The following is a 27,271-nucleotide window of genomic DNA, read 5'->3' on the forward strand; positions in this document are numbered from 1 at the left end:
AAATTTGGCATGTCAGCTATGACTCTCACCAACCTTAACAGCTGCACCATTGAAAGCATTCTTTCTGGTTGTATCACAGTTGGGTATGGCTCCTGCTCTGCCCAAGATCGCAAAAAATTACATACGGTCACGAATAAAGTCCAGTCCGTTCACACAAATCAGCCTCCCATCCATTGACTCTGTCTACACTTCCCGCTGTCTTGGAAAAGCAGCCAGCATAATCAAAGACCCCATGCAGCCCGGACATTCTCTCTTCCACTTTCTTCCGTCTGGGGACATGTACCAACCGACTCAAGAACAGCTTCTTCCCTGCTGCCATCAGACTTTTGAATGCATTAAGTTGATCTTTCTCTACACCCTAGCTATGACTGTAACGCTACATTCTGCACTCGCTCCTTTCCTTCTCTATGAACATAAGAACATAAGAAATAGGAGCAGGAGTAGGCCATCTAGCCCTTCGAGCCTGCCCCGCCATTCAATAAGATCATGGCTGATCTGTCATGGCTCAGTTCCACTTTCCGGCCCTCTCCCCATAACCCTTAATCCCCTCTCTTATCAAGAACCCATCAACCCGCTTCTTAAAAATATTTAGCGAGGCAGCCTCCACCACTTCAACGGGCAGAGAATTCCAGAGATTCACCACCCTTTGAGTGAAGAAGTTCCTCCTCAACTCCGTTCTAAACCGCCTCCCCTTTATCTTGAGGCTGTGCCCCCTAGCCCTACTGTCTTTTTTGAGCGGGAAGAGTCTCTCCACCTCTATCCTATCCATCCCATTCATCATCTTATATGTCTCAATGAGATCTCCCCTCATTCTTCTAAACTCTAACGAGTACAAGCCTAGTTTATTCAGCCTCTCCTCATAGCTCAATCCCCTCAACTCTGGTATCAGCCTAGTAAACCTCCTCTGCACTCCCTCCAGGGCCAAAATATCCTTGCGCAGGTGCGGCGCCCAAAACTGCACACAGTACTCCAGCTGCGGCCTCACCAATGCCCTATACAGCTGCAGCAAGACCTCCCTACTTTTATATTCAATCCCCCTCGCTATGAAGGCCAGCATCCCATTCGCCTTCCTGACCACCTGCTGCACCTGCAGGCTGGGTTTTTGCGACTCATGCACAAGGACCCCGAGGTCCCTCTGCACCGTCGCCTGCTGCAGTTTTTCGCCACGTAAGTAATAGTCCTTCCTACCATTCTTCCCACCAAAGTGGACCACCTCACACTTGCTAACATTAAATTCCATTTGCCAGTTCCTGGCCCATTCGCCCAGCCTATCTAGATCCTTCTGCAGACTCTCCACACCCTCCGCACAATTTGCCTTTCCCCCAATCTTGGTGTCATCAGCAAATTTCGACACCCTGCACTCGGTTCCCTCCTCCAGATCATCTATATAAATGGTAAATAGCTGGGGCCCCAGCACCGACCCCTGGGGCACCCCACTAGTCACCAACCGCCAATCCGAATGGTATGCTTTGTCTGTATAGCGCGCAAGAAACAATACTTTTCACTGTATCGCAATACATGTAACAATAATGAATCAAATCAAATCAGAATACAATAGCATTCAAGGCTACAGACAAAATGCTGGGAAATGGGAATAGAATGGATAGGTGCTTGCTGGCCAGCATAGACGTGATGGGCAGAAGGGCCACTTACCATGCTGTAAAACTCTATGGGCGGGATTTTCCAGCCACGCTTGTCCCAAGGCCGGAAAACCGCGCCCAAGGTCAACGGCCGTTTGCATGGTACGTGTCCCGCTCGCTATGATTCCCGTGGAATCGGATTGGGAAAATTCCAGCCTACAACTCCACCAAAACCCTTCACCCTAGCTCAAGGAGCAATAAGGTGACCTACAATGTGCACAGATATAAAATAGTTGAACTTTCCAAAGAAAAGTCATACTAACTGCTCCAGTGTGTGAACCACTGTGGTTCTCTCAATTGTTTAGTAACAAGCCCATCTCTCCAGTGCAAAACTGTATCCAACCCCACCCTGACCACTATCAGAGAGGCTCCAGATGCAAGGCGCTTAAAAAGAAATAAGACAAAGAGAAGGAAAGACAGCAAGGGAGCTGGAATAACCAGACTGCTTCAGTAACTGCAGCAGACTTGATCCTGAGGAACTCCACTTATTTACAATAAACACATTCGCTTGTTTTCCTGTAGCTTGCTCGCTGAAAACACACCCAGATAGATGGGAGATCTCGCTTCCATCTCGCAGTTACAAAATCCCCAAACCCTTCCTCATACAACGAAGCTCATAAATATTGGTGCCTCTAAGACAAAATTGCCTCTTCTGCCCACCCTGTGCATTGAAAACCGGTTGTTTGACAGATTGTAAACTCAAGCGGGGACACAAAGGGGGAAATTTGTTCACATTGTGGTTTTTTTTAAACAGCTGCATAACACAGGCAAACATTTCACAGAATCCCTACAGTGCAGGAGGAGGCCATTTGGCCCACCGGGCCTGCACTGACAACAATCACATCCAGGCCTTATCCAGCAACCCTACATATAACCCAAATATACTCCTTATACACCTATAACTTTGTGGCCAAACTCCCCTCCAATTCGATTTTCAAGTTTGCTGACAACACCACTGTAGTGGGTCGGATCTCAAACAATGACGAAACAGAGTACGGGAATGAGGTAGGGAATCTGGTGAACTGGTGCGGCAACAATAATCTCTCTGTCAATGTCAACAAAACGAAGGAGATTGTCATCGACTTCAGGAAGCGTAAAGGAGAACATGCCCCTGTCTACATCAATGGGGACGAAGTAGAAAGGGTCGAGAGCTTCAAGTTTTTAGGTGTCCAGATGACCAACAATGAGTCCTAGTCCCCCCCTGCTGACATTACAGTTAAGAAAGCCCCACCAACGCCTCTACCTTCTCAGAAGACTAAGGAAATTTGTCATGTCAGCTACGACTCTCACCAACTTTTACAGATGCACCATAGAAAACATTCTTTCTGCTTGTATCACAGCTTGGTATCAGCTCCTGCTCTGCCCAAGATCGCAAGGAACTACAAAAGATCGTGAATGTAGCCCAATCTATCACACAAACCAACCTCCATCCATTGATTCTGTCTACATTTCCTGCTGCCTCGGCAAAGAAGCCGGCATAATTAAGGACCCCACGGGCCCCAGACATTCTCTCTTCCACCATCTTCATTCAGGAAAAAGTTACAAAAGTTTGAGGTCACGTACCAACTGACTCAAGAACAGCTTCTTCCCTGCTGCCGTCAGTCTTCTGAATGGCCCTACCCCGCATTAACTTGATCTTTCTCTACACCCTAGCTATGACTGTAACACTACACTCTGCAATCTCTCCTTTCCTTCTCTATAAATGGTATGTTTTGTCTATATAGCACGCAAAAAACAATACTTTCTACAGGATGTCAATACATGTGGCAATAATAAATCAAATCAAAACGTTCACCATGCTAGTCTCCCTGACACTTAGGGTCAATTTAGCATGGCCAATCAACCTAACCCCCACATCTTTGGAGTGTGGGAGAAAACTGGAGTAGCCAGAGGAAACCCACGCAGACATGGTGAGAATGTGCAAACTCCACAAAGTCACCGAAAGCCGGAATTGAACCCGGGTCCCTGGCGGGGTGAGGCAGCAGTGCTAACCACTGTGCCAACATGCCGTCCATGATGAGTTTCTTCCATGGAGCAGATTGCTGTCTGAAGCTGGCAGACACACACACACACAAACACACACGCACAGAGTGATTCACTGTACAACATTCCTGACAGGCATTTCTAGTGCGCACTCACACCCAGTCCCACCCTCTCCTCCCCACCATCCCCCACTCCCCATTGCCCCATGACAATTTCAGCTGGAGGGGGCAGTAGGAAGCTGTAATGAATAGCGCGTACTGTAAGATATCCTGCTGCAGTGAGATCCAGTCCAGTATCGAAAAAAGAGAAGCAACTTATGCCTCTGTTAGACACAGGATCTGTCATGTGACTATCACAGCGCACTTCTGTTTCTGAGGGTGAGCAGTAAAGATGATTTCAGACTATTTTATTCCTTTAAAACACCGCTTCAACTTATGGGGCCTGTTTAGCTGATGGATGATCATTTATTCTTTGCAGAAATAGCACATTGGTTACTATGGCAAGTCTCAATTTTCCCAGCTGCAGAGCATACTTGCGGGATTCAGTTTATCTCAATAAAACACAATCCATTCACATCATCAAAGGTGGGTGATATAATTAACTAACAAACGCCACTTTCAGATTGAGACACTCAAATGACTGTACACTCCTTTACAGGAGCACTCAATGTTTTCTGGAGTACCATTCATCATTGCTAAAATAATCCTCCACAATCTCTCAGGAATTCCACCAGAGCATCAGCACACACATGTGCAGGCACATACACACACATGGGCACACACAGATGTGCACATAAGATGTGGGAGCAGGATTAGGCCATTCAGCCCATTGAGCCTGCTTCACCATTCAATCCTGGCTGATAAGCTTCTTAACTCCATTCCCCTGTCTTTTCCCCATATCCTCTGATCCCCTTACCAATCAAGAACCTATCTATCTCTGTCCTAAATGCACTCAGTGACCTGGCCTCCACGGCCTTCTGTGGCAATGATTCCCCACCCTCTGGCTGAAGAAATTCCTCCTCATCCCGATTCTAAAGGGTTGTCCCTTTACTCTGAGGCTACGCCCTCGGATCTTAGTCTCTCTTACTGATGGGAATATTTTCCCCACGGTCACTCTATCATATGCACCAGATGTGTACGCACACATGCCCAGACGTGCACACCCACACATCCAGATGTGATGCCTACACACCCAGATGCGCACGCACACGCACTCAGATGTGAACTCACATGCACCCAGATGTGCACGCACATGCACCCAGATGTGAACTCACATGCACCTAGATGTGCACGCACATGCACCCAGATGTGAACTCACATGCACCTAGATGTGCACGCACATGCACCCAGATGTGCACGCACATGCACCCAGATGTGCACGCACATACACACAGATGTGCACATACACTTACACACAGATGTGCACGTGTGTGCACATACACTTACACACAGATGTGCACATACACTTACACAGATGTGCACAACATTTATATTCATATATATTTTTACAGTAGTGTCTGTTTCGTCCATTTACTTTCCCATGACTGATAAACCACTAAATCTCTATCAAAGTGACCCGATCGCCGGCTTTGGCTACACAAGAGTCCCTCAGAAAAATGTTCCAGAATTTCCCTCTCTTTCAGAGGGCGATGTGGTCAACTTCTCTGAACAATGAAGTTATTAACAGTCGTGCGTAACACGCAATCAGTCAGAGGTACGATAGCTATGTATTGACAGAAACCACATCACTCCCTCTGTAAAGTCAGTGCGAGGCCGCACAACATGTCAACATTCTCTGAAGGCCTCGTCTTCCCAGAGGACAACCGGTGTCTCTCCTACCTGGCTCGGTGCAGTTCTTGTGTTGATGTGAGGTTGCCTTGGTGTCCGTGGCGTTCTCATTGCTGTGTTGCATCAGTCTCCGGCCTATCCACTTGTCATCCACCTCGGAAGTGTACCTCACCACGTAATAGCCTAGGAACAACAATATCAGGGGTTAAAACGCAAAATGCAAAGAAACATCCAACTTCTTCAAACTTAGAACAATACAGGGACATTTTGGGGGCTATTTTTGACTTTTAGTTTACCCCTTTTCTTTGCAAGGAAGTGAGTGTCTCAACAATTCCTTGTGTTTACGGGACAGGCTGGCAGATAAACGGCAGAATTTGGTTTGTAGGTAGGGTTCTTTGCAGACACTATGAAGTTAAGTGTATGTGAGAGTCCATTCAACCCATCTAGCTCAACCATCTGTGAAATCACTGGTTCCTTCCCCAAACCCCCAGACACAGCATCCAGTTGCTCTGCTACTTTCCAGCACAGAAACAGGCCATTCAGCCCAGTGGTTCTATGCTGTTCTGTGCTCGAATGGCAACAATGGGTCGATGTTTATGAGCCTCCTCCTTCTTTCTCAGTATGTCTTTCACACCTTTTCCTCCTCATGTTTATCTAGCTTGACCTCAAATACAACTTTCAATCACACACCCAGCCTCCCACCCATTGACTCTGTCTACACTTCCTACTGCTTCGGAAAAGCAGCCAGCACAACTAAGGACCCCACACACCCCGGACATTCTCTCTTCCATCTTCTTCCATCAGGAGAAAGGTGCAAAAGTCTGAGATCTCGTACCAACCAACTCAAGAACAGCTTCTCCCATGCAGACATTAGATTTTTGAATGGACCTACCTTGTACTAAGTTGATCTTTCTCTACACCCTAGCTATGACTGTAACACTACATTCTGCATTCTCTCCTTTCCCTCTCTATAGATGGTATGCTTTGTCTGTATAGCGCACAAGAAACAATACTTTTCATTGTATATTAATACATGTGACAATAATAAATCAAATCAAATTCTACCTGCTGACCTTAACCACTCTTTGTGGTAGCAAGGGCCACATTCTAACCACTCTCTGACAAAGAGGTTCCTCTTTATTCTTTACTGGATATATTAGATATGATTTTATATTTATGAGCAATGGTTTTGGACCCCCCTACAACTGCAAACATTTCCTCCATGATCAACAATTCCAGAGTTACACCCTCTACTGCCCTGTACTGACAATCGTGGGTGGCGCAGTGGCACAGTGGTTAGCACTGCGGCCTCACAGTGCCAGGGACCCGGGTTCAAATCCAGCCTCGGGTGGTTGCCGCTGTGGGGTTTGCACGCTCTTCCCATGTTTGCGTGGATTTCCTCCGGGTGCTCTGGTTTCCTCCCACAGTCCAAAGATGTGCAGGTTAGGGGGATTGGCCATGCTAAATTGCCCCTTGTGCCCCAAGATCTGCAACCTAGGTGGATTGGCCACGCTAAATTGCCCCTTTGTGTCCAAAGATGCGCAAGTTAGGTGGATTGGCCATGCTAAATTGCCCCTTCGTGTCCCAAGATGTACAAGTTAGGTGGATTGGCCATGCTAAATTGCCCCTTAGTGTCCCAAGATGCGCAAGTTAGGTGGATTGGCCATGCTAAATTGCCCCTTAGTGTCCCAAGATGTGCAAGTTAGGTGGATTGGCCATGCTAAATTGCCCCTTAGTTTCCAAAGATGTAGAGGTTATGTGGATTGTCCATGCTAAGTTGTCCCTTAGTGTCCCAAGATGCGCAAGTTAGGTGGATTGGCCATGCTAAGTTGCCCCTTAGTGTCCAAAGACGTAGAGGTTAGGTGGATTGGCCATGCTAAATTGCCCCGTAGTGTTTAAAGATGTAGAGGTTAGGTGGATTGGTCATGCTAAATTGCCCGTTAGCGTCCAATGATGTGTAGGTTGGAGGATTAAATATGTGGGGTTACGGAGATACGGCTTGAGATGGCCTGGATAAGATGCTGTTTCAGAGTTGGTCCAGACTTGATGGGCTGAAAGGCCTCCTTCTGCATTGTGTGGATTAATTTCATTACTCGTTGTATGAGCAAATGTTTCCTCACATCAGGACCTGAGCTTGTCATTTACTAGTTGACAGTTGTGGAGCCTGGAATAATGTGTTAACTTGACGCAATGCTTCAGTTCTAACTGCTTTGTTTTGCTGAGCCCCTAACACTGCATTTCCCTAAATGAGGTGGTAAAATCCTGCCCACATTCAAGTTGTAATCTAGAATTTCAGCATAGCGACCTTGGACTTGTCTGATGATATTTCTGTTGCTCTTAATACTTGTTACTCCATTGAAATGACTATTGTTGGTTTAAGATTATTGCCTCTTCCAAACCATCTCATTCAACAACATGCTTTCAATAGTCACATCTCATGCTTCTTTTCGAACATCGTGCAGTAAAGGACAAAGATGCCATCATCTCAGGTGACCAGAGACCCTTTGAGGGAGAGAGTTAACTGGTGGTGATTTAACCTGAGGATCAATACACCTCAGGCCAGAGGCAAGGCTAAAGTTTATTTATTAGTGTCACAAGTCGGCTTACATCAACACTGCAATGAAGTTACTGTGAAAATCCCCCAGTCGCCACACTCTGGCTCCTGTTCGGGTACACTGGAGGAAAAATTTAGCACCTAACCGGCACGTCTTTCACACTGTGGGAGGAAACCCACACAGACACGGGGAGAATGTGCAGACTCCACACAGACAGTGACCCAAGCTGGGAATCGAAGCTGGGTCCTTGGCGCTGTGAGGCAGCTAACCACTGCTGAGGCCAACATCTCACTTACAACAGGAGACTTTCCTGTCAACCGTTCATTCGTTGGTGGTGGAACTCACTGGGAGAAATCTGGCTGCCATGTTAGGTTGTACAATAATAACGTCTCTGTGTCACATCCACAGGATGAGCTCAGATGCTACATAAATGCAGTTCATTCACTTCTATTTCGACAATACCTTCCTCCAGCATGACATCCTTTCAAGTAGCCACAACAGTCATTCTGTGGTTACCGAATGCAACTGCTGAATTCAACAAAGCCTGTTAACCCAGGGCCACAAGTAACAGGGACAAATCTGCCCAAACATATAGAATCCTACAGGCGACCACAATCCCACCCAGCCCCTACCCCATAGCCCCACACATTTACCCTGTAAGTCCCTCTGATACTGAGGGGCAATTTAGCATGGCCGATTCACCCAAACTGCACACCTTTGGACTGTGGGAGGAAACTGGAGCACCCGGAGGAAACCCACACAGACACGGGGAGAATGCTCCACACAGGCAGTGACCCAAGCCGGGAATTGAACCTGGGTCCCAGGCGCTGTGAGGCAGCAGTGCTAACCACTGTGCCACCGTGCAGTCCCATCTCGCAAGGAGTCCTCACAGCTAACGGACAAGAGACTATCATTTTATTAACACAGCTCCCAGGAGGTCAAATGAGTTTGCCATATCTTTGACACCTTTCTTTAAAAAGGTGTTTTCAATTAATAGTTATTTTAAAATTCAAATAAACTGACAAAGAAAGAAACTGTATCAATTCTAAGCCGTCAGTATTGGGACATCCGCATTGATTTGTTCCTCGCAGGATTAACAAGTTGGCAACTGCTCTCTGGCATATTTAAGTAAAAAGCTTGATGTATGAAGAGTGCTTGGGGACTCTGCATCCATACTCAATGGAGTATAAAAGGGGACAGCACAGTGGTTAGCACTGCTGCCTCACAACACCAGAGATCTGGGTTCAATTCTCAGCTTGGGTCACTGTCTGTGTGGAGTTTGTACGTTCTCCTCGTATCTGTGTGGGTTTCCTCCGGATGCTCCAGCTTCCTCCCACACTCCAAAGATGTGCAGGTTAGGTGGGCTGTCCATGCTAAATTGCCCCTTAATGTCCCGGGATGTGCAGGTTAGGGGGTTTAGCAGGGTAAGTGTGTGAGGTTGCGGGGGATAAGGCCTAGGTGGGATTGTTGTCAGTGCAGACTCAATGGGCCGAATGGCCTCCTTCCGTACTGTATGGTTTCTACAAGGGGGAATCTCATTGAAACTTACAGAATAATGAAAGGCCTGGATAGAATGGATGTGGGGAAAATGTTTCCATCAGTAGTAGAAGGTAGAATCCAAGGACACAGCCTCAGAGTAAAGGGATGACTCTTTAGAACCAGGATGAGAAGGAATTTATTCATCCAGAGGGTGGTGAATCTGTGGAATTCATTGCCACAGAAGGCTGTGAAGACCAGGTCATTGAGTGTATTTAAGACAGAGATAGGTTTTTGATTGGGAAGGGGATCAAAGGTTATAGGGAAAAGCCAGGAGAATGAGGTTGATAAACTATTAGCCATGATTGAATGGCGGAGCAGACGTGATGGGCCGAATGGCCTAATTCTGCTCCTATATCTTATTTTCACACACTTTCTTTCCTCTTTTTGGGGAATAGTGGGGGCTGGGAAGTGGTGGAAGGATTCCTAAACTGATTATCAACCCATCGAGCCACGTTATGATTGCACCTACTGTTGCCAAAAAGTCCTGGTGCTGGGCTTGAACCTGGAGCTTCCAGTCCAGAGGTTGGGGTGCTACCCACTGCACCACAGGAACTTCCTTATGCCGATGACTGGCATACAGGCACTGATAGCCTGTAGGCTGACTACAGGCACGGTGGAAGAGGCAAGGGGAAACACAAAGCTCAGCTGCCCTATTAGAGGGTCCAGAGAAAATAAGGGGTGAATTGTGCACCCTCTTAGCCTTCCCCCATGGAGCAAATATGGCAGAGACTGTCCTGCCAGAGTGAGGCCTCAGAGCCACACCAGACAATGGTGAGTATAGAAAATGCTGGAAAAACCCAACAGGTCTGGCAGCATCTGTGAAGAGAGAGACAGAGTTAACACTTCCAGTCCCATAGTCCTCATCAGAATGTCCCGAAGAAGAAGCATAGTTTTAAGTTTCAGTTTATTTTTTAGTGTCACAAGTAGGCTTACATTAACACTGCGATGAAGTTACTGTGAAAATCCCCTAGTCACCACACACCGGCCCCTGTTCGGGTACACGGAGGGAGAACTTAGCACCTAACCAGCACATCTTTCAGACTGTGGGAGGAAACCGGAGCACCCAGAGCAAACCCATGTAGACACGGGGAGAATGTGCAAACTCCACACAGGACAGTAACCTAAGCTGGGTATTGAACCCGAGTCCCCTGATGCCGTGAGACAACAGTGCTAACCACTGTGCCACCGTGCCACCCAAAGGGACTCAAGTCATTAACTGTTTTTCTCTCTCCACGGATGCTGCCAGACCTGCTGAGGTTATCCAGTATTTTATTTGTAGGGCAGATTTCCAGCAATCTGCAGAATTTTGCTTTTATTTCAAGTTTAGTACGGAATTAACTACCACAGTGCAAACATGAGAAGGGAGGTTGCTGCCTCAAAAGATCAGCACAAAGTAACAAGGCAGTTTCCAACGTGTCTGAAGTACGTGTTGGTTGAAGGCAGTGATATCAGACACTGAGGGATCGAGACACATCAGGACAGCACAGACACCCTCTTCAAATCCATATCTCACATGTCACGATTCCTTCAGTATGTCTTGCAGTTGCGCTGAGTTTCTGAGGGGTACTGAGGTGTCGCTGACAATAGGGGACCAAGGGCAGCAAGAAAAACAGACAGAAAGTGACTCAGCCCATTTCACTCTTTACAATTTACTGAGGACCATAATTGGCTGTAAAATGGGGAACCAGAAAGGGAGATATAGGCTACTCTGAGAAGCTGGCCAGCACCTCAACTACTGCACCAAGCCACTGCCCATTGTGCACTGATTTCTGCTATGGCCACTTTACTGTGTACATACCATTAGATCTTAAACATACACCCCACCCTCAACGCCGGTTTGCTAGCAATCATAGGGTCTCGACTGTGCGGAAGAGGCTATTCAGCCCATCGAGCCTTGCACCCACTCTCTGACAGAATTACCTTACCCAGGCACTTTTCCCTGACCTATCCTGGTAACCCCACACACTTATCATCACTTATCCACCTAACCTACCCATCTTGGGACACTAAGGGACAATTTACCATGGCTAATCTCCCTCACCTATCCATCTTCGGACGCTAAGGGGCAATTTAGCATGGCTAAAATCCAGCTAACCTACCCATCTTGGGACACTAAGGGGCAATTTAGCACGGCCAAATTACCTAACCTACACATCTTTGGACTGCGGGAGGAAACCAGAGCACCCGCAGGAAACCCATGCAGACACGGGGAGAATGTGCAAACTCCACACAGTCATCCAAGGCTGGAATCGAGCCCCAATTCCTGGTGCCGTGAGGCAGCAGTGCTAACCACTGTGCCATCATGGGACGTCCTGTAACTGGAAAACCCCAACATTCTGGCTGTCGATGAAATCTTCGCAGCATTTGACCAACACTTGGGCCCCTTTGCAAGCTGACGTACAACCCCAGTTAGAACCTTTCCACAATTTTTCAGACACCAGGCAAGAGAATGAATTTCAGAGCTGTTACACCATTCTCTGAGTGGGCAGCACGGTGGCACAGTGGTCAGCCTCACAGCGCCTGGGTTCAATTCCTGGCTCGGGTCACTGTCTGTGTGGAGTTTGCACGTTCTCCCCGTGACTGCACTGGTTTCCTCCGGGTGCTCCTGTTTCCTCCCACTCCCCATACATTTGTGGGGTTAGGTGGATTGACACTAAATTGCCCCTCAGTGTCAGGGGGGGCGAGTTAGAGTAAATGCATGGGGTTCTGGGGATAAGACCTGGGTGGGATTGTGGTCGGTGCAGACTCGATGGGCTGAATGGCCTCCTTCTGCACTGTAGGGATTCTATGAATCTTGCTTTTAAAATCTTCCCTCAGTTCCAGACTGACCATCCTATCGGTGGAGTCACATATAGTGACCTGGCCAGTTTCTGTTGTGCTGGATGGTGTAAGGGCTGTTTTGCCAAGATGATGAATGGGATGGATAGGATAGAGGTGGAGAGACTCTTCCCGCTCAGAAAGGACAGTAGGACTAGGGGGCACAGCCTCAAGATAAAGGGGAGGCAGTTTAGAACGGAGTTGAGGAGGAACTTCTTCACTCAAAGGGTGGTGAATCTCTGGAATTCTCTGCCCATTGAAGTGGTGGAGGCTGCCTCGCTAAATATTTTTAAGAAGCGGGTTGATGGGTTCTTGATAAGAGAGGGGATTAAGGGTTATGGGGAGAGGGCGGGAAAGTGGAACTGAGCCACGACAGATCAGCCATGATCTTATTGAATGGCGGGGCAGGCTCGAAGGGCTGGATGGCCTACTCCTGCTCCTATTTCTTATGTTCTTATGTTCTTATGTTCTTATTGGAGCGAGGATTCAGCAAAGTGGGCTAGCTGTTACAGTCAGCACCGCTATTTGTACACAGGCTTAACGCACTTCTGTTACATTCCTCTCTCTGCTGCTACATCAACATTGCCGTTGGCCAGCCGTACAATAACACCCCGGTCATCGCTTTCAGCTCTGTGTTTGGTTTTAATTTATTTTTGTCTAAACGTGCTGTTAGACCAGGGCCACACAAATACACATGTCGCGCGACTGCTATTCAAAACTGCAACAGAAAGGAAAATTCAGGAAGTGGAACAGGAAGAGTGAGGCAAGCACTCCGTAGCATTCAAGTGTCCAAAGCTACATATCGTCGTTGTAAGGGCAGTAGAAATAGGAGTAGATCATACGGTCCATTGAGGCTGCCCTCCCACTCAACACCATCGTGACTGATCTCCAGGTTTGACTCCATTTCCATGTGGGTGATACGGTGGCACAGTGGTTTGCACTGCTGCCCCACAGCGCCAGGGGCCTGGGTTCGAGTCCCGGCCTGGGTCACCATCTGTGTGGAATCTGTATGTTCTCCCCGTGTCTGCATGGTTTTCCTCCGTTTCCTCCCACAGTCTAAAAGATGAGCCGGTTAGGGTGCATTGGCCATGCTAAATTCTCCCTCAGTCTACCCCAACAGGCGCCAGGAGTGTGGCGACTAGGGGATTTTCACAGCAACTTTACTGCAGTGTTAACGTAAGCCTACTTGTGACACAAACAAAATAAACTTTACGCCACCTTTAAACCACACTGGCTGTATGGAATCTACATGTTCTCCCTGTGTCTGCGTGGGTTTCCTCCGGATGCTCCGGTTCTCTCCCACAGTCCAAAGGTGTGCAGGTTAGGTGGATTGGTCATGCTAAATTGACCCTAGTATCTGGGGGATTAGCAGGGTAAATGTGTGTTGAGTTATGGGAATAGGGCCTGGCTGGGATTGTGGTCGGTGCAGACCCGATGGGCTGAATGGCCTCCTTTTGCACTGAAGAGATTCTGTGATTAATCAGTTGGGAAGTTGATTCATCAGACTGTGGTTTGCTGAATGTGAGACCAAGTGGGAGTTGAATAGTTGATGACGGAATATGCCAAACCTCTTTCAAGCATGGATGCCATGAGTAGTAACCCATGAGCAGGTACGGTCATGCTCACCCTCTCTTGGGAAGCCACCGTGCCGTCCCAGTGGCTCTGGGATGTTTCTAACCCCTCATTGGCTCTCAACATAAGAAAGAGGAGCAAGAGTAGGCCATTCAGCCCTTCGAGCCTGCTCCACCATAAATAAGATCATGGCAGATTTAACACTCACCAAGTCCACTTTCCTGCCTCCTCTCCCTAATCCTTAATTCCCAGACTCATTAAAAGCCTATCTATGTCAGCCTTTGAAATGCTCAGGGAGTCAATCTCCACAAGGGTGAAGAATTCCAAAGATTCACAACGCTTGGGAGAAAAAATTCTTCCTCAAATCCATCTTCAGTAAGCACCCTCTTAGTCAGCGACTGTGCCCTCTGGTCCTACACTCTCCCACAAGTGGAAACTTCCTCCCAGCATATGCCATGTCCAACCCGCTAAGAATCTTAATGTTTCAATCATATCAGCTCTCATTCTTCTGAACTCCAAGGAGTACAGACCCAACTGGTTTAATCCTTCCTCATACGGCAGTCCCTCCATATCCGGGGATCATCCGACTAAACCTCCTCTGTACTGCCTCTAAAGAGACATCTTTCCTTAAATAACGGGATCAAAACTGTACACAGTATTCTAAATGTGGCCTCGCTAGTACTGAAATAAAAGCCAGCAATCTACATCAGAAAGAGGAGCAGGAATAGGCCATTCAGCCCCTCGAACCTGCTCCGCCATTCAATACAGGCATTACTGGTCTCATCTCTGCCTCAGCCCCACTTTCTTGCCCATTCTCTATAACCCTTTAACCCATTACTAATTAATTATCAGTCCAACTCCTCCTTAAATTTACTCAATGTCCTGCATCCAACGCACTCTGGGATAATGAATCCTACAGACCCACAGCCATTTGACAGAAGCAGTTTCCCCTCATCTCTGTTTTATCGCCCCTTATCCTCAACCCGTGATCTCTTGTTCTAGATTACCCCACATGAGGAAACATCCTCTCCACAACTACTTTGTCAACACCCTTTATCACCTTATATCTCATTTGCCTTCCCTATTACCTTTTGCATGTGTGTACTAGCTTTCTGGGTTTCAGGGTGGCACGGTGGCACAGTGGTTAGCACTGCTGCCTCACACTGCCAGGGACCCGGGTTCAATTCCGTCACAGTCTGTGTGGAAATTGCACATTCTCCCCGTGTCTGCATGGATTTCCTCTGGGTGCTCTGGTTTCCTCCCACAGTCCAAAGTTGTGTGGGTTAGGTTGATTGGCCATGCTGAATTGCCCCTTAGGGGGACCAACTAGGGTCAATGCATGGGGTTATGGGGATAGGGCTTGGGTGGGATTGTGGTCGGTGCAGACGCGATAGGCCAAATGGCCTCATTTTGCACTGTTGAGAGTCTATGAACAAGGAAACCTCTTTGCACTCCAGCTTTCTGAAGTCCCTCTCTGTTTAAATAATGACCTGCCTTCTCATTCTTTCTTCCAAAATGAACAACTTCACATTTTCCAGCACTGAATTCCATTTGCCAATTTTCTGCCCCAGTCATTTAACCTGTCAATATCTCTCCGCCAACTATTTCCATCCTCCTTACAGCCCGCCTACCCTCCCACCTTTGTAACAACTGCAAATTTGGCCACAGTACACTCTGTTCCTTCCTCCACATCACTGATATATATTGTGAAGAGTCCCAGTACTGAACCCTGTGGCACTCCACTGGTTACTGCTCTCCAACCTGAGAAAGAACCCCTTTCTCAGCACTCACTTTTTCCCGTGCGTTAGCCAATTGTCCACCCATGCCAGAATATTACCTCCAGCACCATGAGCTCGTATCTTGCCTTTCGAAAATCCCAATATACAACATCGACTGATGCACCACCATTTACCCTGGCTGATACCTCCTCAGTAAGAACTCCAGTAGTAAGTTTGTCAGGCACGATTTCCCCTTCATGCAAAACTGCTGCCTCCGCCTGATCAGATTATAGCTTCAGTCGCGGGAAGATAACAGCAAGCAGGGCGTGCTAAGAGAACAAAAAGTGACCTTTCTGACCTTTACGTGGCCGATTCCAAAATGCTTCAGCTTGCACGTCACAACAGGCTGTTCAGCACTCAAAGGTTACTCCAGGTCCTGACACGTGCAAACTTGCAAATGCAATGGGATTTAATTCCCATTGTAACGCCATCGCCACACTGTGAATTCAGAAACTCAATTAATGTTCTGATGGTCCTGGGTTCGAATCCTGCCTCGGCAGCTGATGGAATTTGAATTCAATGAAAAACAATTTAGAATCTACTGATGATCGTGGAACAATTGTCGGGAAAACCTATCTGCTTCACTAATGCTTTTTAGAGAAGGAAATCTGCTGTCCTTACCTAGCCTCACCTACATGTTGTAACTAACTCTTCAGACACAAAAGCACATTTCCAGCTCTTAAAAATTCTCCATCTTTGCCTTTGGGTACATGATACAATGTTGAATTCATTTTTCAATCTGACATGGCCTGGTTCCAAATCTGTGCTGTGCATTGACAATTCTTCAATCTGTTTGGTTAGAGGCATACCCAGTTCTCAGATCTCAGACAGAAGATGTGGCAATGCTTGTCCTTCCGAATTCACAGACAAGTCCCAACATCGGTGCTGTCTGTACGCCACTGAGTGAAGACCAGGCTGACTATGTTCTTGCTAATCCACTGGTATTTAGCGTGTGCTTGCGTGGCGCAGTGGTTAGCACTGCTGCCTCACAGTGCCAGGGACCCAGGTTCGATTCCGGCCTTGGGTCACTGTCTGTGCAGAGTTTGCACATTCTCCCCGTGTCAGTGTGGGTTTCCTTCCACAGTCCAAAGATGAATGGATGGTTGATTGGCCATGCCAAATTGCCCCTTCGGCTCTGATTCAACCAGCACACCCACCCCGAAGCTCACCGAATTTGGCCTCAGGCGTGACGTTATGAGCATCAGGTGGGCATAATAAGAACATAAGAAATAGGAGCAGGAGTAGGCCATCTAGCCCCTCGAGCCTGCCCTGCCGTTCAATAAGATCATGGCTGATCTGTCGTGGCTCAGTTCCACATTCCCGCCCTCTCCCCATAACCCTTAATCCCCTCGCTTATCAAAAACCCATCAACCCGCGTCTTAAAAATATTTAACGAGGCAGCCTCCACCACTTCAACGGGCAGAGAATTCCAGAGATTCACCACCCTTTGAGTGAAGAAGTTCCTCTTCAACTCCGTTCTAAACCGCACCCCCCTTTATCTTGAGGCTGCGCCCCCCAGTCCTACTGTCCTTTCTGAGCTGGAAGAGTCTCTCCACCTCTATCCTATCCATCCCATTCATCATCTTATACATCTCAATGAGATCTCCCCTCATTCTTCTAAACTCTAACGAGTACAAGCCTAGTTTATTCAGCCTCTCGTCATAGCTCAACCCCCTCAACTCCGGTATCAGCCTAGTAAGCCTCCTCTGCACTCCCTCCAAGGCCAAAATATCCTTGCGTAAGTGCGGCAACCAAAACTGCACACAGTACTCTAGCTGCGGCCTCACCAGTGCCCTATACAGCTGCAGCAAGACCTCCCTACTTTTATATTCAATCCCCCTCGCATGCCGGTAACATTCTGGCCTTAGAGTCAGGGAGATCAGCAGGGTGTATGTGTGGAGTTACGGGGATAGGGCCTGGGTGGGGATTGCTGTCTGTGCAGACTGGCTGGACCGAATGGCCTCCTTCTGCACTGTAGGGATTCTATCATTTTATTTTATTCATTCGTGGGACACGGGCTTCATTGGCTGGCCTGCATTTATTACCCATCCCGAGTTGCCCTTGTTCAGAGGTCAGTTGAGACCAACTCAACCACATTGCTGTGGCTCTGGAGTCACATTTAGGCCAAACTAGGTAAAGACAGCAGATTTCCTTCTCTAAAGGTCATTAGTGAAGGCTTTCTCGACAATGGTTCCATGGTCATCAGTGGATTCTAAATTATTTTTTATTGAATTCAAATTCCATTAGCTGCCGAGGCGGGATTCGAACCCAGGTCCCCAGAACATGAACTGAGTTTCTGGATTAATAGAGTGGCAATAATACCACTCGGCCGCCCCAAATTCTTGCATTACAAAATTTCCTTGAATCCGGGGTTAATGGTGAGAAGTCGCCGCAAACAACTAAAGGGAGCGCTTAGCCACAAATAATCACTGCAATTTTCCTTAAAAAGCTGGAGGCACTTCCTGCCTGCTCTTCCTGTGACTGCGGGACACTGCCTGGCACGGAATGCCTGCCGCTGGGAAACAGCAACTGAACTTCCAAATGTAATTGACTGTGTGAAGCAGCTGGAAACATGTAAATGAAAGTGGGTAACATGGACATGCAAGCTTTCTTGCTAGCACTATGAAAACAGTCCCACATTAAGCCAAATACCGACAATGGTTCAAAGAGTGCTTCAAAGCTTACATGACGCAAATAGAATAGAATCCCAACAGTGCAGAAGAGGGCCATTATTTTTTATGCATTTGCGGGACATGGGCATCGCTGGCTGGCCAGCATTTATTGCCCGTCCCTAGTTGCCCGAGGACAGTTGAGAGTCAACCACATTTCTGCGGCTCTGGAATCACATGTAGGTCAGATCAGGTAAACATGGCAGATTTCCTTCCCTAAAGGGCATTAGTGAATTAGATGGGGTTTTTCCAACAATGGTTTCATGGTCAGCAGTAGATTCTTAATTCCAGATCTTTTTTATTGAATTCAAATTCCACCATTTGCCGTGACGGGACTTGAACCCGGGTCCCCAGAACATTAGCTGACTTTCTGGATTAATGGTCTAGTGATAATATCGCTAGGCCAACGTCTCCCTCTAAGGGAGACCCATCAAGCCTGCACCGACCACAATCCTACCCAGACCCTATCCCCATAACCTCATGCATTTAACCTAGCTAGTCCCCCTGACACTAAGGGTCAATTTAGCACGGCCAACCTGCCTAACCCGCATGTCTTTCGGACTGTCAGAGGAAATCCACGTAGACACGTGGAGAATATGCAGACTCCACACAGACAGTGACCCAAGGCTGGAATCGAAACCATGTCCCTGGCGCTGTGAGACAGCAGTGCTAACCACTGTGCCACCCCTAAACAGACACTGCATGTGGAGTTTGCACATTCTCCCCATGTCTGCACGGGTTTCCTCCAGGTGCTCCTGTATCCTCCCACACTCCAAAGGTGTGCAGGTTAGGTGGACTGGCCATGCTAAATTGCCCATTACTGTCTAGAGGGGGATTGAACTCTGGCCTCCCGGGTGACAGGCTGGGATACTAACCTCTACACCAATGAGGAAGTTGCTAAATAATACATTGTTCACTGCCTTAACCATCAAGAATATCAAAGCAATCTATGGGATATTCATATAAAGCCACAAAGGTCATAAGCAATGAAAAATGCGTCATATTCCCTTTGTAATATGTTGGTATTGGAACATTACATTGGCAGATTATGGGAGATATTCTGGAATTTGAAACCCGGAAAGTACTTTTTTAACCACCCTCTCATTTACATTTACTCAGTGCACTGGGTGAAAAGACAAAAGAGCTCCCAACTTCCTGCTTGTGTTTAGCTGGACTGGAGTAAATGTCAATGTACTCAGCTTCCTTTGGGCACATGCTTGGTATAACCTATTGACAAAAACAGAGTGGGGACACAGAATCCCGACAGTGCAGAAGGAGGCCATTCAGCCCATTGAGTCTGCACCGACCACAATCCCACCCTATTTCCATAACCTCGCTTATTTATCCTGCTAATCCCCCAGACACTGGGGTCAATTTATCGTGGCCAATCAACCTAACCCACACATCTTTGGACCGTGGGAGGAAATTGGAGGAAACCCTCGCAGACATGGGGAGAATGTGCAAACTCCCCACAGACAGTGACCCGAGGCCGGAATTGAACCTGGGTCCCTGGCGCTGTGAGGCAGCAGAGCTAATGCCAGCATGGCACTCAACAAAATATTGGTGGGTGAACTTGGTTCTTGTCGCTGCCGCTAATTTTAGTTTGGCAATGTAAATAACCTGTAACAGATAGTGGCACAGTGGTTAGCACTGCTGCCTCACAGTGCCAGGGATCCGGGTTCAATTCTGGCCTCCGGTGACTCTATGTGTGCGTGTGTGTGTGTGGAGTTTGCACATTCTCCCCGGGTCTGCGCAGGTTTCCTCTGGGTGCTCCGGTTTCCTCCCACACTCCAAAGGTGTACGGGTTAGGTGGATTGGCCATGTTAAATTGCCCATTAGTGTCTAGAGGGTAAATGCATGGGATTACAAGGATCAGCGCAGGCTCTGTGGGCTGAATGGCCTCCTTCTGTACTGTTGGGATGCTATGAAATATTAGGTTATGTTCAGCAGGCACAATGTGTGCCAAATTTCAGGAATTATATGCTTCAATGAGATTCAAACCAGCTGAGGACTCACCACTCTCTCATTTCCTTCTCTATGAACGGTATGCTATGTCTGCTTAGTGCACAAGAAACAATAGTTTTCACTGTATGTTAATACATGTCACAATAATAAATCAAATCAAATCACTTTGCACAGTGTGTGCACAGAGGTAATGAAAACGTCCAGAACTGGCCCCCACTGCTTTAGTATGACAAACCTGATTGATTAGGGAGTCAAACTCAAATGCTTTAATGGTACATTGTGAGACAGTGGGAGCATACGCTATTAATAGCCCAAGTTGCTAGATTATTCGCATTAGGGGCGCTGATTATGTTGCTAGTTTTTAAAAAGTTGCAAATTCATGTGGGGCAGAGGCAAAAAACATAAGCTCCAGGATCAAATCCTCGGCTGTACCCGCGTTGCTGAATTCTGTCACTGCCCTGAGATTGGGACTTGCAAAGCAAGAGGTGGAATTAGCTCAGGTCCCTATTGTTGTTGAAAAGTTTATTTACTAGTGTCACAAGTGGAAGTACATTAACACCACAATGAAGTTACTGTGAAGATCCCCTAGTCGCCACACTCTGGCGCCTGCTCGGGTATAGTGAGGGAGAATTTAGCATGGCCAATGCACCGAACCAGCACCTCTTTGGAACTGTGGGGGGGGGTAACTGGAGCCCCCAGAAGAAACCCACACAGATATAGGGAGAATGTGCAAACTTCAGAGAGGTAGTGACCCAAGCCAGGAATTGAACTCCCTGGCACAGCTAACCACTGTGCCACCGTGCCCGCCCATTCGAGTGATTGAACTTGATCAGCCATGATCAAAATGAGCGGTGGAGCAGACTCACAGGGCCAAATGGCCTCCTCCTGCTTCTAGCTTTTCCGTTTCCATGAGTGACCCTGTTGGAAAGAGGCATGATTGACTCCCAGCTGAAGACCAGGTTTGGACTATAAGGGCTAGTCTCACTGAATAACCCACTGACATTCAAGTATGGTGGACTTGTCACTACAGACGCCTTCAGCTGAGGACTCACCACTCTCTCGTTTCCTTCTCTATGAACGGTATACTTAGTCTGTATAGTGCGCAAGAAACAATACTTTTCACTGTATGTTAATACATGTGACGGTAATAAATCAAATCAAATCACTTTACACAGTGTTTACACAGAGGTAATGAAAAAGTCCAGATCTGGCTCCCAGTGCTTTAGTATGACAAACCTGATTGATTAAAGAGTAATGAATCAAAATTGCACTGGTTAAGGTCACAGCTCAAGTGTTCAATAAAATTCATTTGCATCATCACAAACGTAAAATCTTCAAATGATCCAGTGTAGTATATCAGCATTGCAATTACAGATTTTGTTATTCATCCCAGTTACAAAAGTGTTCTTAGATGTCACTAAAAGTGATAATGCGCTGCATTAGGGTTAGAGTTAGGGTTAGCATTAGGGTTAGGGTCAGGGTTAACCCTAACCCTAATGTATCCTAGCTATGACTATAATACTACAATAGAGGCTTAGAGGTTTACAACATGGAAACAGGCCCTTCAGTCCAACTTGTCCATGCTGCCCTCTTTTTAACCACTAAGCAAGTCCCAGTTGCCCACATTAAGTCCATATCCCTCTATATCCATCTTACCCATGTAACATTGCACCCTCTCCTTTCCTTCTCCCCTCTGTACTCTATGAACGGTATGCTTTGTCTGTATGGTGAGCAAGAAACAATACTTTTCACTGTACATGTGATAATAATAAATTAAATCAAAAAAATTAATGCGGCAGAAAGTGGATTGAATCAATAAAAATCAGCCTGTTTTTTAGTAAGCTGCTTGCAAGCACTCGGGTTTAATAGCTCTAATTGCCTGACGTGTGTCGGTCCTTAGGTTAAATCAGCACCAGTCAGCTCTCTCCCTCACAGGGGAGAGCAGTCCCTGGTTATCTGGGACTACGGCAACTTTACCTTACTTGCTCAAATAGCTTTCTCTGTCCCCTACCTGTGAGGAACCTTACTTATGAATCCTGAGAGCGACTTTTAAAAACTAGACTGAACATATTCAGGAGTTTCAAAAACAGGAAATGCTGGAAAATCTCAGCAGGTCTGACGGCATCTGCGGGGAGAGAATAGAGCCAATGTTTCGAGTCTGGGTGACCCTTCATTCTGATGTTCTCAAGGGCAATTAAGGATGGAGGCGAAATCCCAGCAACACCCAAGAATTAATGAAATAACCAAGTCCAGGGTTACATTTTAGTTTGCAAAACTGACTGTGATAAAACACACAGGTTAAATAGAGCAGGAGAGAGGATCTGGGAGAGACACTCCATCAGAGAGTTTAAAGTTTATTTATTAGTGTGATAAGTAGGACTTACATTAACATTGCAATGAAGTTACTGTGAAAATCCCCTAGTCACCACACTCTGGCGCCTGTTTGGGTACACTGAGGGAGAATTTAGCATGGCCAATGCACCCTAACCAGCATGTCTTTCAGACTGTGAGAGGAAACTGGAGCATCCGGAAGAAACCCACGCAGACACGAGGAGAACATGCAGACTCAGCACAGACTGTGACCCAAGGCCGAAGTTGAACCAGAGTCCCTGGCGTAGTGAGGCAGCAGTGCGAACCTGTACGGTGAAGATAGCAGTGCTAACCACTGTGCCACCGTGCCACCCCACTTATACGTGGAGATTGCAGTTCAGGGGGGCAGTGAAGAGAATGTGACAGAGGGGTCTGACCCCATTATGTAGCAATTGTTTCATTGGCAAGGGCTCGCCCTGCCCTGGGTCCAGTCCTCCTGCTGCCCACTGGAATGTGCCAACTCTTGTCCCGAGACATTGATGTGCCAACAGCAGCCACAGCAATGACTGCCAGAGAGTCATAATGTAGCCCACTGATCACTAACTGGTCAGCAAGTCTGTAGCCCAGCCCAACTGACAGGGTGCCTCCGGGATTAAACTCTCCCAAGTCCCATCTCCTTTGGGAAAATCCAGCTCGGGGTATCTACAGATCTGTCTGCGTGACCGGGAGCACTCACCCACACTCAGTCACTCGCACGCTCACACAAGAGGGTAGCTGGAGTCTGGGACTGGCACCTCACTCCATCGGCCAAAGGTTGCAGATTTTCTGTCGGTTGGATTTTTCTGCGGTGGAGGTCAGTAAGTTATCCAGGGGAGAACAGGGACAAGCAAATGAGACTGAGGTACAGATCAGCCACAAACTAATCACTGATTGGCAAAACAGCCTGGAGGGGCTGAATGGCCTCTGGAAAATAGGCCACTTGCGGAATCTGGTTAAGGGAGGTTGGTAAAGCAACTTTGTTCTGAAGGCAACAGGGTGGCACAACGGTCAGCTCATCTGCCTCACAGCGCCAGGGATATGGGTTCAATTCCTAGCTTGGGGTCACTGTCTGCATAGAGTCTGCACCTTTTCCCTGTATCTGTATGGGTTTCCTCCGGGTGCGCCACAGTCTGAAAGATGTGCTATTTCGGTGCATTGGCCATGCTAAATTGGGTGGCACAGTGGTTAGCACTGCTGCCTCGCAGCGCCAGGGTCCCAGGTTCAATTCAGCTTCGAGTCACTGTCTGTGTGGAGTCTGCACATTCTCCCCGTGTCTGCGTGGGTTTCCTCCGGGTGATCCGGTTTCCTCCCACAATCCAAAGATGTGCGGGTTAGGTTGATTGGCCACGCTAAATTGACCTCATGTCAGGGAATTAACAGGGTAAATATGTGGGGTTATGGCAATAGGGGCTGGGTGGAATTGTGGTCAGTACAGACTTGATGGACTGAATGGCCTCCTTCTGCACTGTAGGGCTCCTATGATTCTGAATTCTCCCTCAGTGTACACAAACAGGCGCTGGAGTGTGGCACCTGGGGGATTTTCGCAGTACCTTCATGGCAGTGTTAATGTAAGCAGACTTGTGACACTAATAAATAAACTTTTAAATAAACTCTGTCCAGTCTGGAACCCACATTGCGTGTGTGAAGTTTCTCAGTAGTACGTTATTCAAACGACCTTTCCCATCCTCTGTGTTTGAGACCATTTTAGGAAACTCCGTGCTGTGTTTCTCTTTCCCGTAATTTAGTTTATGTTGAAATCAGAATTCTGCAAATTAGTCACTTCCAACACTTAGAGGCAACTTCCAATGGGACCGCCCGTCAGAAACAGCTCCATATCGGAGTCCTATCACTTATCAAGAACGCCGTTCGAGAAATGCTTTGTTAACGCTTTGTGTGTCAGTGCACTTGTAATAATTTAGAATCATAGAATCCCTACAGCGTAGAAAAAGGCTGTTCGGCCCATTAAGTCTGCACCGACAACAATCCCACCCCAGGCCCAATTCCTGTAACTCCACATATTTACCCCACTAATCCCTCTAACCCATGCATCCTGGGACACCAAGGGGCTATCTAGCATGGCCAATACACCTAACACACGTCTTTCGGAGGAAACCGGAGCACCTGGAGGAAACCCGCACAGACATGGGAAGAATGTGCAAACTCCACACAGACAGTGACCCCAAGCCGGGAATTGAACCCGGGCCCCTGGTGCTGTGAGGCAGCAGTGCTAACCACTGTGCCGCCCGTATCACTGCGTCTACGGCTCTGTTTATGAATTAACCTATGACTTTTAGCACATGCAGTCTTGCGTGATGGGTTTTTCAGAAAACGTGGTACTCATTCTCTATAACCCGGTGCCCTTCCACCATAACTATGGGCTCATTGCTTATCCCACTGCGTGTGTGTGATTCTGCTTGCCGTACAGACACTCTAATCCACTTTTGGAATGGCCTTTTCTCACTAAACATGCAGAACAAGAGAAACTCTGAACGGTCAGCAAATTGGTTCTGATTACCAAATGACAGGTCCCGGGTTACTGGCCTGTAGCGGCCTTCAAACTGCACCCTGACCTTGGAACTAAGACGGTACCTCATTGCACCTTGCAAATATATTCCATACCAGACGGGGCAAAATGGGGGAAGAAGCGCACAGCAAGATCCCACAAGCAATAACCTGAAAGGTCAAACTGATCAAATTCTTTCCTCGACCAACACAAACACGATATGGTATACCATCTGACACTCGGGAAATGCAAATCCATCTTTGTTCGAAACATAACAGATAGAAGCAGGAGTAGGCCATTTGGCCCTTCGAGCCTGCTCAATATTATCATGGCTGATTCGGTAACTCAACGCCACATCCCCGCACTCTCCCCTCAGTGCCTTCAGAGTACTGGAAAGCTGTTTCCTTCTTAGACATAGCCTATGATTTGGCCTCCACAACTTTCTGTGGTAGAGAATTCTATAGGTTCATTACCCTCTGAGTGAAGAAATTTCTCCGAATCTGAGTCCTAAATGGCCTCCTTGTATTCTGAAACTGTGACCCTCCCCGCCCAGCCAAAGTAAACAACATCCCTGAATCCAGTCTGTCCAGCCTCATCAGAATTTTATACATTTCAATGAGATCCCCTCTCATTCTTCTGGATTCCAGTGAGTCCAGGCCCAGTCAACCCAATCTCTCCTCATACGACAATCCTACCATCCCAGAAATCTATCTGATGAATCTTCACTGCACTCACTCTATGGCAAGTATGTCCTTTCTTAGACAAAGTGACTAAAACTGCACTGAAAACACTTGGTATTACCAGGTCCTCCCAGGTATTGCAGTCCTGCTATGCCAAGTACACCATTTTGTAGATAAGGAGATCATAACTGCACACAATACTCCAGGTGTGGTCTCACCAAGGCTCTCTGATTTGATTTATTATTGTCGCATGCATTGGCATACAGCGAAAAGTATTGTTTCTTGCACGCTATAGAGACAAAGCATACTGTTCATAGAGAAAGAAAGGACAGAGTGCGGAAAGTAGTGTTACAGTCGTAGCTAGGGTATAGAGAAAGATCAATTTAATAAGAGATAGATCCAGGGAAGAAGCTGTTCTTGAGTCAGTTGGTACGTGACCTCAGACTTTTGTATCTTTTACCCGACGGAAAAAGTTGGGGAGAGAAGGTCTGGAGTGCGTGAGGTCCAAAAGGCATCTTTACTCCTGTTCTGATAACGCTGGGGACCATCAGCGAGCAAGGATTCATTGTGCATCTTTTGGGATCTGAAGCACCAACGTTAGCTGATGCAGCCACAGAGGGGAAAACAGTGGAGACCAGTGTTCCTATTCCCTGGTTTACTGGTGTTCCATTTTAAAGTACCAGTCGAGACTAGGGAAAGAATTTTCCCGTCCTGCCTGCCATGGGAATCGTATTGGGAATGGTCCATTGACCTCGGGTGGGATTTCCCAGTCTTGGAACGATCGTGGCTGGAAAATCCCACCCTACTATTCTTATCTCCCCATTTTTCTGGTGTCCTGATTTAAAACATACAAGACCCGTTGAGGCCAGTATTCTAAATTCCCCGTTTCACTGTTTATTTTCTCCCTATTCATCCAGAAACTCAGCTCAAGTTCCGGGGACCCAGGCTCAAATCCTGCCACGGCAGATGGTGGAAATTGAATTCAATAAAAACCAATATTGGGAATTAAGAATCTACTGATGACTCACGAAACCATTGTCGATTGTCGCAAAAACCCGTCTGGTTCACTGATGTCCTTCAGGGAAGGAAATCTGCCATCCTTACCTGGTCTGGGCTTACATAGAATGCCAGAGCCACAGCAATGTGGTTGACTCTCAATTGCCCTCTGAACAAGGGCAACTAGGGATGGGCAATAAATGCTGGCCAGCCAGCGATGCCCCCATGAATGAATGAATAAAATAACATTCAGGAACAGCACACGTGGCAAAAAAAAAATACGAATGACTTTGGTGAGTCAAGTTAACCACTTCTTTCTTTGCTGTAAAGGTACACAGGGGGTTAAAAGTCAGGTTCAATCACGCAAAAATGCTGCAGTTTGTTTGGAAACACAATGGGGTCAGACACAGCCATTATGGGCAGAATGTGCTGGAAAAA

At 47.2% G+C, this 27,271-nt stretch overlaps 1 protein-coding gene across 1 annotated transcript in view; it reads right to left on the bottom strand.

The window, feature by feature from the left end:
* The window catches only part of slc24a3 (solute carrier family 24 member 3), a 344,477-nt gene that overhangs the window by 302,760 nt on the left and 14,446 nt on the right, over positions 1 to 27,271 (bottom strand). The window contains exon 2 of the mRNA XM_080200075.1: positions 5,462 to 5,593. Coding sequence (XP_080056201.1) covers positions 5,462 to 5,593 — 132 coding nt within the window. The remainder of the gene's footprint in view (positions 1 to 5,461; positions 5,594 to 27,271) is intronic.

This window comes from Carcharhinus amblyrhynchos, chromosome 12 (genome assembly GCF_965287045.1).
Source record: "Carcharhinus amblyrhynchos chromosome 12, sCarAmb.v2.hapA, whole genome shotgun sequence".
NCBI classification, from domain to species: Eukaryota; Metazoa; Chordata; class Chondrichthyes; order Carcharhiniformes; family Carcharhinidae; genus Carcharhinus; species Carcharhinus amblyrhynchos.